The sequence below is a fragment of the Fopius arisanus genome, unplaced genomic scaffold, assembly GCF_000806365.1.
Source record: "Fopius arisanus strain USDA-PBARC FA_bdor unplaced genomic scaffold, ASM80636v1 scaffold00148, whole genome shotgun sequence".
Classification (NCBI taxonomy): domain Eukaryota; kingdom Metazoa; phylum Arthropoda; class Insecta; order Hymenoptera; family Braconidae; genus Fopius; species Fopius arisanus.
Window position 1 is genome coordinate 102,234 of NW_011887887.1, and position 14,362 is coordinate 116,595.

The 14,362-nt window shown below is 39.2% G+C and overlaps 2 protein-coding genes across 2 annotated transcripts in view; one reads left to right on the forward strand and one right to left on the reverse strand.

Annotated features, from left to right (window-relative positions):
• Window positions 1-531: 531 nt before the first annotated feature.
• On the forward strand, window positions 532-2,780 carry LOC105272192 (ammonium transporter 3-like). Its single transcript, XM_011314159.1, has 4 exons — window positions 532-1,191; window positions 1,411-1,991; window positions 2,082-2,281; window positions 2,491-2,780. The coding sequence occupies exons 1-4, from the start codon at window positions 532-534 to the stop codon at window positions 2,778-2,780; spliced, it is 1,731 nt and encodes a 576-aa protein (XP_011312461.1).
• A 64-nt stretch (window positions 2,781-2,844) lies between these two features.
• The window catches only part of sfl (N-deacetylase and N-sulfotransferase sfl), a 32,461-nt gene continuing 20,943 nt past the window's right edge, over window positions 2,845-14,362 (reverse strand). The window contains exons 4-11 of the mRNA XM_011314158.1: window positions 9,064-9,316; window positions 8,478-8,669; window positions 6,728-7,071; window positions 6,313-6,601; window positions 5,840-5,968; window positions 5,546-5,728; window positions 5,210-5,430; window positions 2,845-5,083 (exon numbers count right to left, since the gene is read on the reverse strand). Of these exons, the coding sequence (XP_011312460.1) occupies window positions 4,396-5,083; window positions 5,210-5,430; window positions 5,546-5,728; window positions 5,840-5,968; window positions 6,313-6,601; window positions 6,728-7,071; window positions 8,478-8,669; window positions 9,064-9,316 (2,299 nt within the window). The 3' untranslated portion in view covers window positions 2,845-4,395. The remainder of the gene's footprint in view (window positions 5,084-5,209; window positions 5,431-5,545; window positions 5,729-5,839; window positions 5,969-6,312; window positions 6,602-6,727; window positions 7,072-8,477; window positions 8,670-9,063; window positions 9,317-14,362) is intronic.

Below are 14,362 nucleotides of genomic sequence, written 5' to 3' on the forward strand. Positions count from 1 at the left end.
GTTTCAACGGAAAAGTGCATCGGGAGTGCGGGAGTGAACGTGGGGAGTTTTTCAAGGGGGGAAAAGTGGTGTTTTTTGTGCTTTTTTTGTGGAAAAACATTACACCGGCATGTGATCCAGTGCGTGGTGTGTCATGTCGTCTGTTGGTAAAGGTAAGGGCGAAAAAAATACGAGATATTCCATGTAAAATGTGTTCAATTTTCAAATCGACTCAATTCGACTCATCCCGACGCAAATCGACTAAATCAATTCATGGATGCCAATTTCCCCAAAATTGACTAAAATCGAATAAAATGAGAATAGAAGCACGAAAATGAAGGTCATCCGAGTCGAGATATCTCGAAATGCGTACGATTAATTCCTTTTTGGTCAACTCGAACCGCCAAGATCTCGTAATTATAACAATGGACAAAAAATAATTCCAAGATACATCTCCCCCCCAATCGAATGACCTTCAGTTGTCACAGATTAACCGCCATATTCAAATATTTATCCCCGATATTTCGATCAGTTGTTTATAACCCCGTGAAAATGTACGACGTCGATGGATTTTGCGACGCGGAAAAATTCAGGGAGTCTGACGAATCCGTTTATCCAACGAATACGTCCGTTGTCATTCGTGTTGCTTTGACAATTCTCTTGCGTGCGGGTTTTTTACTAGTGCAAGTTGGAAATATTCCAGTGAGCAATGTCAACCTCATTCTGCTGCACAATATCGTGGAGATCACCTGGGTGACAATTTGTTACATTCTGATGGGTTCGGCTGTAGCATCCACTGGAGATGGTGATGGATTTTTGGGTGGGGGATATTGGATTGGTGATGATAGAATTGATAGGGAAAGGATCGTGATTATTTGGCAGAGGGTTCTGGTGGCCTCTGGCATTTTTACCAACTGCATAGCTGGAAGAATGCATACGGTTGGGACTTTGGTGATTGGAATAGTCTTCGGGGGGTTTTTGCAACCGCTGATCATGCACTGGGGTACCAACGGATGGATGATTCGGAATTCAGTGAGGGATGGTACTTCAGGGTTTATAGACGATGGAGGTGGAGCTCTGGTTCATGCCACTGGTGGTCTTTTAGGGCTCGTTGGGTGTCTCGTACTGGGAAGAAAAGTCGATGGCACTGGGGTCGATGCCAATGCTGGGGTCACCTTTGCTGGATATTTTTTCATTCTTCTTGGCCTCCAGGTCTCCCCTTTCTCATTGCAGTGAGAAAAAAAATTAATTCTCCTCACAAATTATGCAGCTAAATTAAAAAAATTATAATGATAATTATTTTTCGATAATTACCATTTTAATTGGTTTGATTTGAATTTTAATAGCAAAATTATTTAGCAGAATTAATATTTTCTCTCAGCGTAGGAAATGTTTGTTCGTTAGGGTAATGATGAGGATTATTATGTTTAGAGCTTGAAGATGTCGAATCCCTCCGGTGAAAAATTTCCATCGAATGAAGGTGAAACCCATTTGACGATGATCAACAATCTTCTGTCGATATCCACATGTGCTATCGTGACAATAGCATTTCATTTTTTTGGGGGCGAGCGGTTTAATCGGGAAACGGTAATGAGGTGTGTGCAAGGGATGATTGCAGGGGATGTTGTTGTCTCTGCTGGTGCAAATATTTATCCACCCTACGTAGCTCTAACTCTCGGTGCTGTTAACGGAATTATTTTCTACTTCACCGTGAGAATAATCACACAGAGTGCCGTTGAGGACTACTGTAACTCAATTTCAATTCACTTGGTATCTGGATTACTCGGTGCACTTGTTGTACCATTTTTCAAGAAGTCCCAGGATAAATTTAACGTTATTAACTCATTACTCGATTTTTCCTGGCAACTTATCTGCCTTCTCTCCATAATTGGAGCAATTATCCTGATCATGACGTCTTTATTTATGGGGCTACGGTGTTGTGGGGTTTTGAGAAATCGCTCTGAGCATTTGAGCCATTTGAGAGCAGCAGTTACCAACGGACAAACACCTCGGTAAATTAAAAATTCAAAGTTGAGACTATTAATAGGACTTGGGGGAATTTTTAATGGATGGAAATTCTCGTTATATATTTTTCCATGTAGATCTCTCATCCAGAGGTTGTTTTATCCTGACGTTCAGGCTTCTTTGATGCTCCCTGGAACACAGCCAAGTCGGGAATCAGAAACTGTTACTGATTCACGCTCTGTCAAGCACGAATCTAGTGTAGCCAGACTTGAAATGCCCGATCAGGGGATAATCGATTCCAAGGTTCAACACAATAATGCTGTTGTGGTTCAACCAGGTTTCTATATTTCTATATTTATTTCGCGATGATTCATTGGAGATAATTATTACCCGGCGATAAAAATCCATTGAACATTACCAGTGAAAAAAATACCATTAAAATTCATGACGACATGTAATTTTTACTGAATATTTATCTGCGGGTATGAAAATAGTTTGTTTTTACAATTTTCTTCAACTTTTTTTCTATTCTTCCAACTTCTTCAGAATCGAAACTGAGGAAAGTAAGGAACATCCACACAATTAGGTCCATGGATAACTTTGAAAACAATACTCCGATGAGTATTATGACGACTCATGAACTTCATAGAACTTTCAGTACAATGGATATCAGTAAAGAAAGGAGTATTGAACACGTTGATGTTGAAGTTCTGGTCGAGCCGAGATTCAGTCTTGAGAGCAGTGAATCGGAGGAGAATATTTTCCATCGAAAGAATTCTGTAACGAGATATCAGTGGGAAGTGGACTTGGGGGGTGGTGATCGGAGTTTGAAATAATTTCTCTCGGCCCTTCGTTTTTCATTTTTTTTTTTTTTTATTAGAAGTTAATATTTATATTCATACAATTATTACAATATATTACAATTGGAGTAATCGCGAGTTAAATAATGAAGGGAAGTATTTCTTCAGTTCTGTTTTGCATATAGACCAATTGCTGGGATAAAAATCTTCACGTTTTTTTTTTCAATTGTTCGGTTGTTTATTGTCAGGAGACGACAGGGTTATCTTCTTCAGATATTGGTGATTGAATCCATGATTTAACGAACGATTCTCACGGCATTCTTTCAATGGGACTGAATATTTACAACACTGGCATTGAATGGCACGTTTGACAGCGAGGAATAACAAAAAAATTCTGCCCTCCTTTCTCGCTGGCAACAATAGACTTTGTACAGATTTTTTTTTTTCATTAAACTTTGATTCCATTTTTTCTCGTCATGATACAACGAACACATATATCCACTTTATCATCTGGAAAATTGAAAAAAAATATGGGGGAACATTTACAAACGTAACAAATACTTTGTGATTATAATTTTTAATGGCGGGAATTCGATAGATATACGCGAATTTCATTTTAATGAGTTCTACATGATTTTTAAGCCCGATGAAAACCCACGGGGACAGAAACGTACAATTTTGTTTTTCACTGTACAGTGGACGTTTCCTTTTGTTACTTGGTAAATTAAAAAAATGCAACATTAATTTCGATAATTCTCCTCTCGGTGTTAAACTAAAAAATTACATTTTACATTCGGTTGACATCAAAATACGCGTCTGTTAATGTACAATTATGGACGCAAACTCACTCGAATATTGTCAAAATATACACGGGATTTATTATCCTATTTACCCAATACTAATAATTTATTTTTGTCGTATCAACTTGTCAGGTTCCGAGTAACTTCTTTTTCGTTATCGTTTGCAAACATTTTCATGATAAAACATCTCCATAAATTCATCATTGTCTCGTCTCTGGACAGATCTGATCACGATAAAAGTTTGAGTTGAAAAATTTACTAATTTTATCGACTCCTTTGGTCCAATAAACCAGTAAATGCGAGCCCATTTTCATTTTTCTAGATCATTGACAATATTACGAATTTCAATACGTAATTCCATCGTGATAACATTAATATTCTCGTTTTAATAACGTATTTCTTAAAAAAAATAGACAAAAAATTGACATTCGAGGGGAATTTTTTTTGATGAATCTGAGATAATGCAGTCTCTTGAATCATAAAATTCCCTCACTGAGAGGAAAAATTACCATTGACGAGGAGAATTTACTCCAGACAAGAGAATATTCCCCGGTATCAAGCAGTTCTTTGTGAATAGTAATAATTTCTCTGAGTGCTCGAGTCAAATTTCGCTGACTAGCTTCTTTGTTAAACATTATTATGGCTCGATGAAAGCCATTAGGCTCTCCTGATCCACTGGATAGGCCCTGTGGTCCCTAAACAAAAGTCCAGGAGTATCAATAAGCCCAGTGGAATGTCAATAAATGATTAAATCAACAACAGCCAGTGTGTCGTCACCGCCAGGCCAATCTCCATGACTCTGATATTGTTGACAGCGATAGGATAAATTTGAATCATCCAATTGGCGTTTGCTAGGTCATCACAGTGTCTGTTAGATCATCCTTCAACCACTGGGGTATCGTTCTAGATCCCAATCTCTTCAGTAATTTTACAAGTGCTGTATTGTGAGATAGATAGTATCTCTGCAATAATTTGTTCGATCTGTCCTCCATTGGTGGATACTGACGCCCTTTGCTCTTACCCAGGCACTTAGTACGATCCTCATTAGTTACTTGACAGAAAAATCCCTTCTTCGGGTCGTACCTCAGATGAGTTGAGTAATTAAATGCTGGTGTTATTTTGAGAAATCTCTGGAGCTCGTGAAGTGTCTCTATTGGATTCTGCCGTAGCTGTTCACCATCGATGATGTGCAATTGCTGGGGTGAATAATAAGACAGCCACCTTTCTAGATGCTGGGCATATTTACCCGGATTTAGACACCTATTTCGTAGATCCCTTAATGGCTTTGGAGCTGTATCGCTCGCTGTTATGACTGCGTGAAAGCTGTAATTATTTGCTACAGCATCACCGTGCACTCTCGTGTGTTGGTACCATGAGTATGCACGTCTCGCTGGTGATAATAGGATTGTTATCAATTTTGCTTTTGGTAGGAGGGCGTGGGCTCGTCTTGGTACGAGCTCACCGTCAAAATATGTCGCTGATTTCTCAAATAAATAACGCGAACTCTCGTTTTTCGATGCTGGAAAGAATCCCATGTACCTGAGCAGAGAAAAAATTTTCAATTGGCCTATATCAGCAGAATTTTCTCTTTGTCGAGAAATTAATGAGAGGTGTTAGTGATTTTGTTCTCAGTAATTTGTTGGAATTGCCAGTGAAAAGACTCACCAGTCTAGCCCCTTGTAGTAATTCTTTCCATTGAAAAATTGAATCTCCTCAAAGGTATCAGGACTCGGTAAATTACTGCTAATTGCTGGATGAATTGATAGAAAAGTGTACAGAGCTGTTGTACCAGTTTTTTGGGGTCCAATCACGAGAAATCTTGGTAATTGATCGCACGTTTTATTGCGAGACCAAATTTTCTGGTGTCTTTGATCGTCGCAGGGATTCTGTAAAATTTAATATTTCACATCGATTTATTTGTTGACTCTTCACAACTGCCCAATTGAATTTTCGAGGTACATGAGTTTAATTGGTGGCTATTAAAAATATTCGCATACGTACACCCCAAACTGGATCAGCCTCCTCTGGATACAGTTGGAAATATCGTTCACCTAACTGGAGTGGTGGAGCACTCGAGAGTCGTAAATTTGTCCAGCATTGAATGAATTTAATGACCGATTCGAATGTATACAGCGCAAGACGATCATTACCGTAATTGGACATGTGCGTCATGAAAATATTAATCTGCAAGTAAACGAGAGTAATAGTTTAGGATTTTTTAACTCGAGAATTAATTGAGATTGAATTTCATTCTATTATTTATTGGGTAGTGGAAATTAATTGAAATAAACTCACGGGATTATAGACTATTGTTTGAAATAATTCACCCCCTTGGATAGACTCGTCTAATTTATCACGTCCACCTGGATATCTCTCGATGAAAATAGTGTGGGTAAAAAGACCACAAGTCTGTCGAGGCAGTACCTGATAAAATAAAAAATTTCCTTTAAATTCAGAGAAGTTAATTATAAAGTTAGTGCTGGGAGTTGTGGATTAATCAAATACCAAGTTATTGGTATCAAGATTACTTGAGACAGCTCTTTAATTTTCTCTGGTATTGACTGAGGGTAAATATCTCACTCGAGTGATTTCAAGTGCCACGAAATGTCGACTTTCAACAATTTTCTTCTGTTGAAATGGCTGACTGCATGTCTTCCTTGAAACCTTTGGGGATTGCGTTGGAAACTAGAAGCTGGAAGCTAGGAGCTGATGGAGAATACAGGGGATGGAGAAATAATGAAAAAAAAAAAACGTTGATTGTATTTTACCATAATATTACGATGAACGAAGCCACGCCTGAGTCTGGCAGGCCTCAGGTGTGGATATTCCTCTGTACTCGTCACTTTGATGTTCCAAACTCTCTTCCATGCCTCGTACAGGCCCTCGTGGACTGGATAAACTCCAGAATGATGAGGACTTACACTGTAACCACTAACTGTGGGAATTCCGTGTTCTTTAGCAAATAGCTTGTTAAGTGCCATGTCGGCTTGTAGGTGTGTTACATTCTCGTAAAGATGGGGCTGCTGATGGTTCCACATATGGGAAAACCACGTAAATCTGGGGAGATAAAAAATATGTTTGCACGAGTTTAATTAAACACGAGACACATAGCGTGAGCCTTGAAATTATTAAAATCTCAATTGCCCGGGAATTTTAGTTTTCTTGAGGCGTATGTAAATTTACCTGTCTACGTTCTCCAGTAGCATATCGTCCCCCAGATTCTCCTCCGCTGTTCCGTGATGAAAATACTTGCCGGAAAACCCCAAATTGAATTTAAAACCCGGTACGAGTGTTTGTATTCTCTGCTGGGTCGCCAGAAGTGCCAGTACATCGTCTTTTTTTAGTCTTGTACTTTTTTCACCGACGAATATATCGTCGACATCAACCAAAATCATTCGATTGAGACTCAGACTCAACTGACCGTGCGACAAGTAGGATAATGAGTCCAGAAGTAATAATTTATGCAGCCAAAATCGTAAACCTCCACCGAAGAGAACCCTCTGGATTCCATCGTATCTCCCATGATCCTATAACGAGAACATAAAAAATTATGGGATTATTCATCGAGTGGAGATTGCAACCGATGAATCCAGAGAGGGATTTCCTCTCTTCTCCTTTTTTTTTCATCAATCCCCTAGATAATTATTCCTCCGGGCTAGACGGATAATATGCAATAATGGGATTCGTTAATTACGCTGGTAACCACTGACAAAAAACTTGAACTCTTCTCTCCCTAGTGTTTCCCTTTTTCATCGTGAGGGGCTTGTTAGCAGTAAACAACAATAATAATCTCGCTTATAATCTCATTACTTGGGGGGTCACCTGTGAAATGTTTCAGGTGAAATAACACCCACCATTCACCGCGATCCACAGTTTTGGCAGGTCCTGCGTAATTAAATCACGAGCCAATCAGCCATTCCCTGATTCGATTAATCAATGACTATGTGTTTGTCACTCTTTATCAATTTAACCGAGGATTCACGGTTATTTTCCCACTCCCCATTTTTGCGTGGATTTTTTTTTTATATTGTTAATTGATGGATCATTGGTGGGAATTCAATCAAGTGAGAATTACTGTGAAATTTGCCAGTTTTTTTTTTTTTTTCGCGATAACTTTCCATCAATTTCATCGACAGGTGAAAAAATAAATGGTGGAATCATTGCTCGTTGTTATTTCTTGGGGATTTAATGTCGGTTTTATCTGTTTTTATGGTGAAAAAATACATTATTGTTCCCCCGCAATTTATCTCCTCGAGGGCGAGGGAATTTTGTCATTACTAAAATTCCTCCTCGATTGTGTGAGTGCGGAGGGACCAGGGGAGCTGTAGAAATTACTTGGCTCGTCTTCCCCACGATTTTCGTTTCCCTTCCATTTCCTATTTTCACCATCAACGGGTTTTGTCTTGAAGCGTAGGGGCAACGGTGTTTACTTGTTATTTTTTTTCACCCTCCTTTTATTTCACATTATGACTACGATGGGCCTGGACTCAAGGCAGATCTCCAGGCAGATCTCCAGGCAATTGAGCAGCTGTACCACCCACCAACCCAATTTCACAGCTTTCATTCTTCTAGTCCGAGTTCATGCTCTTTTTTTTTCCCTTACTCGTTCACTCGGAGAACTTTTCAACTGCATTATTCCACGAGACTTATGGAATTAAATTTAAATGCCCCTCTCTAGTGTTTCATGGTGGAATTTCGTTAGCAGTATCTAGGCAAATTTTCGATAATTATTCCTTTATCTTTGTGAATAAACTGCCAGGTTGATTCCTCTTGTCGACTGATCCAGTATCAAGAGAATTGCAACTTCTTTTGAGGATTTTACTTTGAGGTTTTATCCTTGAGTAATTTGGTTTGACAATATTACGAGATGGAGAAATAATTTACTGAATTTTTGGATCTCTGTGGGGAGTTCGGTTTGGAAAATTAAATTTACCTGGATGACAGTGGCAAGTGGTGTCTTTTGGCTAGTGTAGTCCAGACTGTCTCGGTATGCCCATGCAAGTGGTTCATACGTGCTGTGGTTTGGTTGAAAAATGGTCCAGTCGCCTCCAGGCAAAGGGCCCCAGGCTGTCTCCCCGGATCTGGTCAACCTCAGGATGGGTGAGGCAGCGTTCAGCTGTGCATCCTAACGATTGAAACAAGAATTGAGGCCGTGGGTGGTATTAAAAAAAATAAGAAAGCAAAGTTTTAACAAAAGAAATAAAACAAGAAGCGTCAGAATGAAGGGAAACAGGAAGAGAGAAATAAAAGGAAGATGTAAAAAGGTCATCTTACTTTCGGTTGGATAAAACTACGGGGCATGAATACGAATCTCGGTGCATGCACGGGTGAATCGGAGAAAGGGCGAGTCTTAAAAAACGATGGACTTTAAAGGGGGAAAAAAAAAGCAATCTTGAAAATGGTACTGTGGCCTTTTGACCTTGAGCTAAATGGAATAATTAAAATAGTGAAAAATTGAACTGTTCCGTTGGTGTTCGGGGCAAATTGAATTCCCCTCGATTCATCAGAATTTTCTTTACCTTCAGTCTTAAATTCGTGTGAATGAATAATGGGAAACCCTTGAGTTGTGCACCCACGAGACTTTCTTCACCCGGTGGAGCAAATCCCACTATTCCAACCGAGTATTCACGACAGTATTTGTCGAGTAATTCTCGATTCCACTTGTCCATCTGCAAATACTTGTTGATGTTTTCAAAGACAAGTACTCCATATCTTCCTTTGTCGAGATTCGTCAGGACTGGTAATGATTTTCCAGTCACTTCCACTTTGTATCTGCAACAGATTGTGAAGAATTCGTTTAAATCTCCCCCATTTATTTTCAATCCCCAGAAAAAAATGGGATATTTATTGACCGTGTAATTAACGATTAATGAGGAATTCTGATGGACAGGTGGAAAAACCGATGAGCAGTATTAATTAAGTAATTAATAATCGGGGGGAGGGGGATGGAAAAAAAAATTGCCTCGGGGAGATAACTCGGAAACGGGTTTTATTTGCGGTTCCACTGAATGAAGCCTTTTTTACGCTGATAGTACCATCGTTGTACGTACTCTATATGGCATCATACATGCCTCCTCCTGATGTACCCCATTCTAAAATGTCACTCGGTATTTCATTCTTCGTTTGATGTGCGGTGGGTGCACCTGCATTATTATTTCCATCGTATATTCAAGCTGTACACACTCGACCCCAAAAACCGTATTGGTCCGGTACGAGGGAAAAAAATCCCAGCTCACCACTCTCTTTCTCTCTCTCTCTCTCTCTCTCTTACTCTCTCACTCACGTTGAACTATCATGTGATGCAAGAGGGTTTTTAATACACCAGCGTGAACCAACGAACCACTCGCCCTCTCTCAACGTTTTTGTTTTGCTATTTTTTTTTTCTCCTCCCCTCGTGTGTGCTTACTATTCTCGTTCTAGGATTTTTTCAACCCCCTCTCTAACATTTATTTAGTTTTTTTTTTTTTCATACTCTCACTCCTGTTTGGAGAGAGCGTTTTGGAAATGGAATTCGCGAATCAAATCCCCATAGGCCGCTTGAGTAGACAGTGAACATCTGGCAAAGCCCGATTTATTTTTTTATTTAATTTTGCTTTTCGTACTTTTTTTGAAAATTCAATTGAATATGTTTTTAGACTTTATTTTCAGGGGTGTGTACTATCCCGCAGGTTTTATTATTCGGTCTGCAGAGTAGCTTGATTTAATTCTATTTTAATAACTGGAGGCATTGTTTTTTTTTTCTTTTCTCATTTTTCCTTTTGAGGGAGGAGGCAGGAAATTTTTGATGCATTCAACATTGAAAAAATCCGCAATTGTTGAATTATAATCGCGCTTTCTGAATGATGGGGAATGGGGAGAGAATGAAAGAGAAAAATCACAGAGTGAGGGAAAAAGATAACCGTATTCTTTTGTCGAGTGCCACCGCGCAAGATCCATTCGCTGTTATATATACGTGTATCCAGTAGAAGATATGGAATATAATTTGAAAAGGTCCTTTGGAGCAGCTGCGTTGGCATTGTATCCTTAGGTATCAAATCGCTCTCCCACACTGGCGTTTTGTCATGATAAAAATGAAGGTATAAAGCATACACTCCCTGGAGAGTTCTTCAAATAAGCCAGCCATTCCCGGAGCTATATATTTTTCGACAAAGTCTCAGAAATCGGGACTAATAATTTTTTTAATCAGAAACTATACTTTTATTTCACGGACAGATAAAATTTAATTGTGCAAATGTGTATGGGATGTTGTAAGAAATGATGCAGCTAGGAATTTCGATGGTGCCTGGCACAGGGCAGAATAAATTTAGCCATGATGTATAGTATCAACCCCTCAGAGCTCCTGGGCTTGACACACCTTTGGTGTAAAATTTTTTCATTCGTCTCTCGGTACTATACTTCACCCACTTCTTTCTCTCCCAGGATTATTCGAATTCAAGTCACGTAGAGGTATATATATCCCACGGGACTGCTCTTACATGACGCTCGGTACGATGCGATGAGACTATGAGATCGATACAGCGTCTTATCTTGTCATCATTTTCAGTAGTTGAAGGCAATTTTGTTAAATAGAAAAGAAAAAAAAAAGTCAATCCCAATCGAAATTTGATGCTCATAATTTTTAGGTGGATATAGCAGTAGGTAGTGGCTCTATTCATCTTGAATTAAGTTCATTTTCATGGATTCTTTGTTCCATTATTCAGGGGCTGTCGGATGGTCGTGGCCTGCAGACCAATGGGTATTATTTACACATTCAACAGCTCGCGTTTGTAGACAATTTTTGATGGTCAAAGATTATTCGTACGTGGATTCACCGGATGGCTATATCATTCGAAAGGTTACGAACGAATTTCGATGAGGTTTATGTCGCTTGGGTTACAAGCCATGTCGCTAAAACACTCTCTGGGGTAGATCACCGTTGTTAATTTCAGATGAGAATTATTCATGAAGGACATGTTGTGTCTTTGCCCTGGTTTACTACCTACTGGAGACCAGCATTAGTCCTCTCTTTGATGCTGATGTATATACGTGGACACTCTGGTATTGCTTGTCAGCTTATTCGCTCCAACAGCAACCGAATCGTTGGATTTTCCCATCAACAAATTCTCTTGTTGCTAAAACATCCGGTCATTATCTCGGTAGAAATTGGATAGAGTTTCCGTGAAATAGTTCAGATGAATAATTGATAAAAAAAAAGCTCTGTAGATTATATCCGATGTAATTGAAGCTAGTTTGAATGCACTGCAGAATTGAGTGATAGCCGGGGGCGAAAAATAGGACGAATTGGGGGCAAGGATGAGCACTACAATTTGTGAAATTGGAAAACATTTCGTTTGTACGTTTGCAGTGGGTGAAAAAAAAAACGAGGTTGTTTCAAGCTGATCGGGAGAGAAGGACCTCTGGGGAGGATATGTCGAACGGAGGCAAGAGGAGAGAGTCTACTTTTGGCTCTGTGCTCTTTACCTCTTCAACACTCGCACCAGTTTCCAGATGGAATTGGAAGTTGTCTCTAACCGAAAAGAGTAGAGTGGGTACGTGGTGATATTGGCTTGGGGTATTTCGGCCTTTTTATTCTTTTTCTTTTTATTTATCTCCCTTGTGGTGTGCCCCTGGAGACTCGAGAGATCCAAAGGCCCTTTTCACATTCGGGTTCGTGCTCTCGTGGCTTTGACAATTTCAACTCTTAACAATGCCCTTCCTCCCTACCCCTCTCCCCTTTTTTTGACGTTGCTCGATTCCTCTATTTGTTTATTTATTTATTTTATTTTTTTTCTGGTGATTCCCTGCACGTGACATGATGCATTTTTATTCTGAGCCGTCGCACTCTTCACTTTAGCACTCACTTTATAAATGGAGCTATCTGGGATGTGGGAAGGGAGGTTTTAAAGATTCAGTGGGACACGTGAAAAGTTGATGTGATTCAGATATTTTCAGGGGAAAAATGTCCGGAAGACAATGAGATTCAACTATCGCGATGATGTATGAAATTCTAGACATCTTCATGGGATTTTTTCGAGCTCTCATCTTGTCTATTCTTGCTTCACCCACTTTGTCAACTTCTGTCTGAGATTCTTTTATCTGGAGATTGCTTCCTGATTATTCCTATCAAGCACTCGAGTGATTCTCTAAATGCTGAACTCTAGTGAACTCGTTGAAAGTTTTGTGGGTTGCACTCTGGTTGAATTGAAAACCTAGGATTCTTCAACGAAACAATAAGCACACCAGGGAGGAACAGAGGGATTAACTCCAGTGAGAGTTGCCTTCTGTCCTTTGTCATCAATGAATCCCTGAGGAAGTTGGAGACCTAGAAATCCAATGGCTCCTCAACTTTCCCACTGCACAATGATTTTAATGCTCCGTACCTAAATACTTTTGACAAATTGAGTGCCCCGTAATGACACCCATTACGACAATCAAGTGACAGCATACATTTCTCAACTAATTATTCGAATTTTTTAAAAACTAATGTGTGCTGGTACTTTTACCTGGGATAAATGCATCAAATTAATTTAATGAAGTTGGTCATGTGATATCACAGCACTGAATGAAGTCTCTGAGTTTTTCTATGGGGATAACTTAATTGCAGCGTTTAAACAGGAGAAAATAAAATATAAGTGGACAGTTGAACAAATGCTCATTTGGAGAGACCACTTTTCCACGTCCGCTGGTAAATTTATTTCTTTGCCTCTATTGAGGGATGCGCCCTCCATTCTTATTCATTCGTTTCTTTTTTTATCACCCCCTTTCTTTCGTTACCCCTTTTTTTTTTTCCTCTCATTTTATTCATTTTTTCCTCTGCCAATTCTTCACTATTCGACTGGTACTCCTGGTGAAGGGAAAATCCTGTGGAACCCCATAAACGAGCACTAACAATAGCTCCAATATCGTGGAAAATCTCTACCACCGCGATGGCCCTTTTTACCCTCATTTTCTCACCGCTAGGACGTGACACGTAGATAATTGAGTGAGGAGGAGTAATTATTATTGAAAATTGATTATCATGGGCGAGTGTGGGTGATTGCTCTCATTCTGTGTCGCGTTGATTCTGTGTTATCGAAAATTCAATGAAGATAATGAATACATCTATCGAGTGCATGCGCTGGATTTAATAAATCCGTATAATTATTCGGAGGAATAATCAATTTTAATCCCACGGGTGGGAAATACAAGAGGTCAATCGGGTCACTGGGAAAAATCGAAATTTATTGTTTTCAAATAGAAAGGAATATTCAATTAATTATCTCGAAAGTAGTCGGAAGTTATTCCAAATACCCGAAGAATCATTATCGAAATTGATTTAATCAATCAAATTGAGTCAGTAATTATGGAAGTGGTGATTAATTTCTTCTGAATTGATGAGTAATGCAGGTTACTGGGAGAAATGTGGATTTTTGAGTTTGACTATTTATTCAGACACCTGTGATTATCTTAATGAACGCCTCTGACGTTTCCGGGTCGATTTTCCCCACTTTTCTCTTCATCTCCCTTGCCATCTCCTCTTTCAACCACTCGGCTCTCTCGATGGCTCTTTTATTCCGATCTCCTTGTCGAAGAGGAGATGAAAATGCGATCGACTTTTGTCAGGCAATTTAATTTCGCTTCCACGCGCTATTCCCTTCGTTCGTGATTACTCGTCTATCTGTCACCATTTTCTTTCATCTTGAGCAACGAGTAATTGAGATTGCTACCCTTTGTTTATAGCGCATTGAAAATTAAAGAGATAAAGTTATTAAATTTTGAATTTCAAATTAAATTCACACTCATATCGGAAAATCTGTATTTTTTTAAACAGTGAAGATTACGTGAAAATGTTTTGACCCA

Excerpts from the sequence above, each read along its gene's own strand:
- LOC105272192 (XM_011314159.1), top strand. The coding sequence starts at position 532 with ATGTACGACGTCGATGGATTTTGCGACGCGGAAAAATTCAGGGAGTCT. Across the intron at positions 1,192-1,410 it reads TCATTCTTCTTGGCCTCCAG|AGCTTGAAGATGTCGAATCC; the intron begins GTCTCCCCTTTC and ends TATTATGTTTAG. Across the intron at positions 2,282-2,490 it reads TGCTGTTGTGGTTCAACCAG|AATCGAAACTGAGGAAAGTA; the intron begins GTTTCTATATTT and ends CAACTTCTTCAG.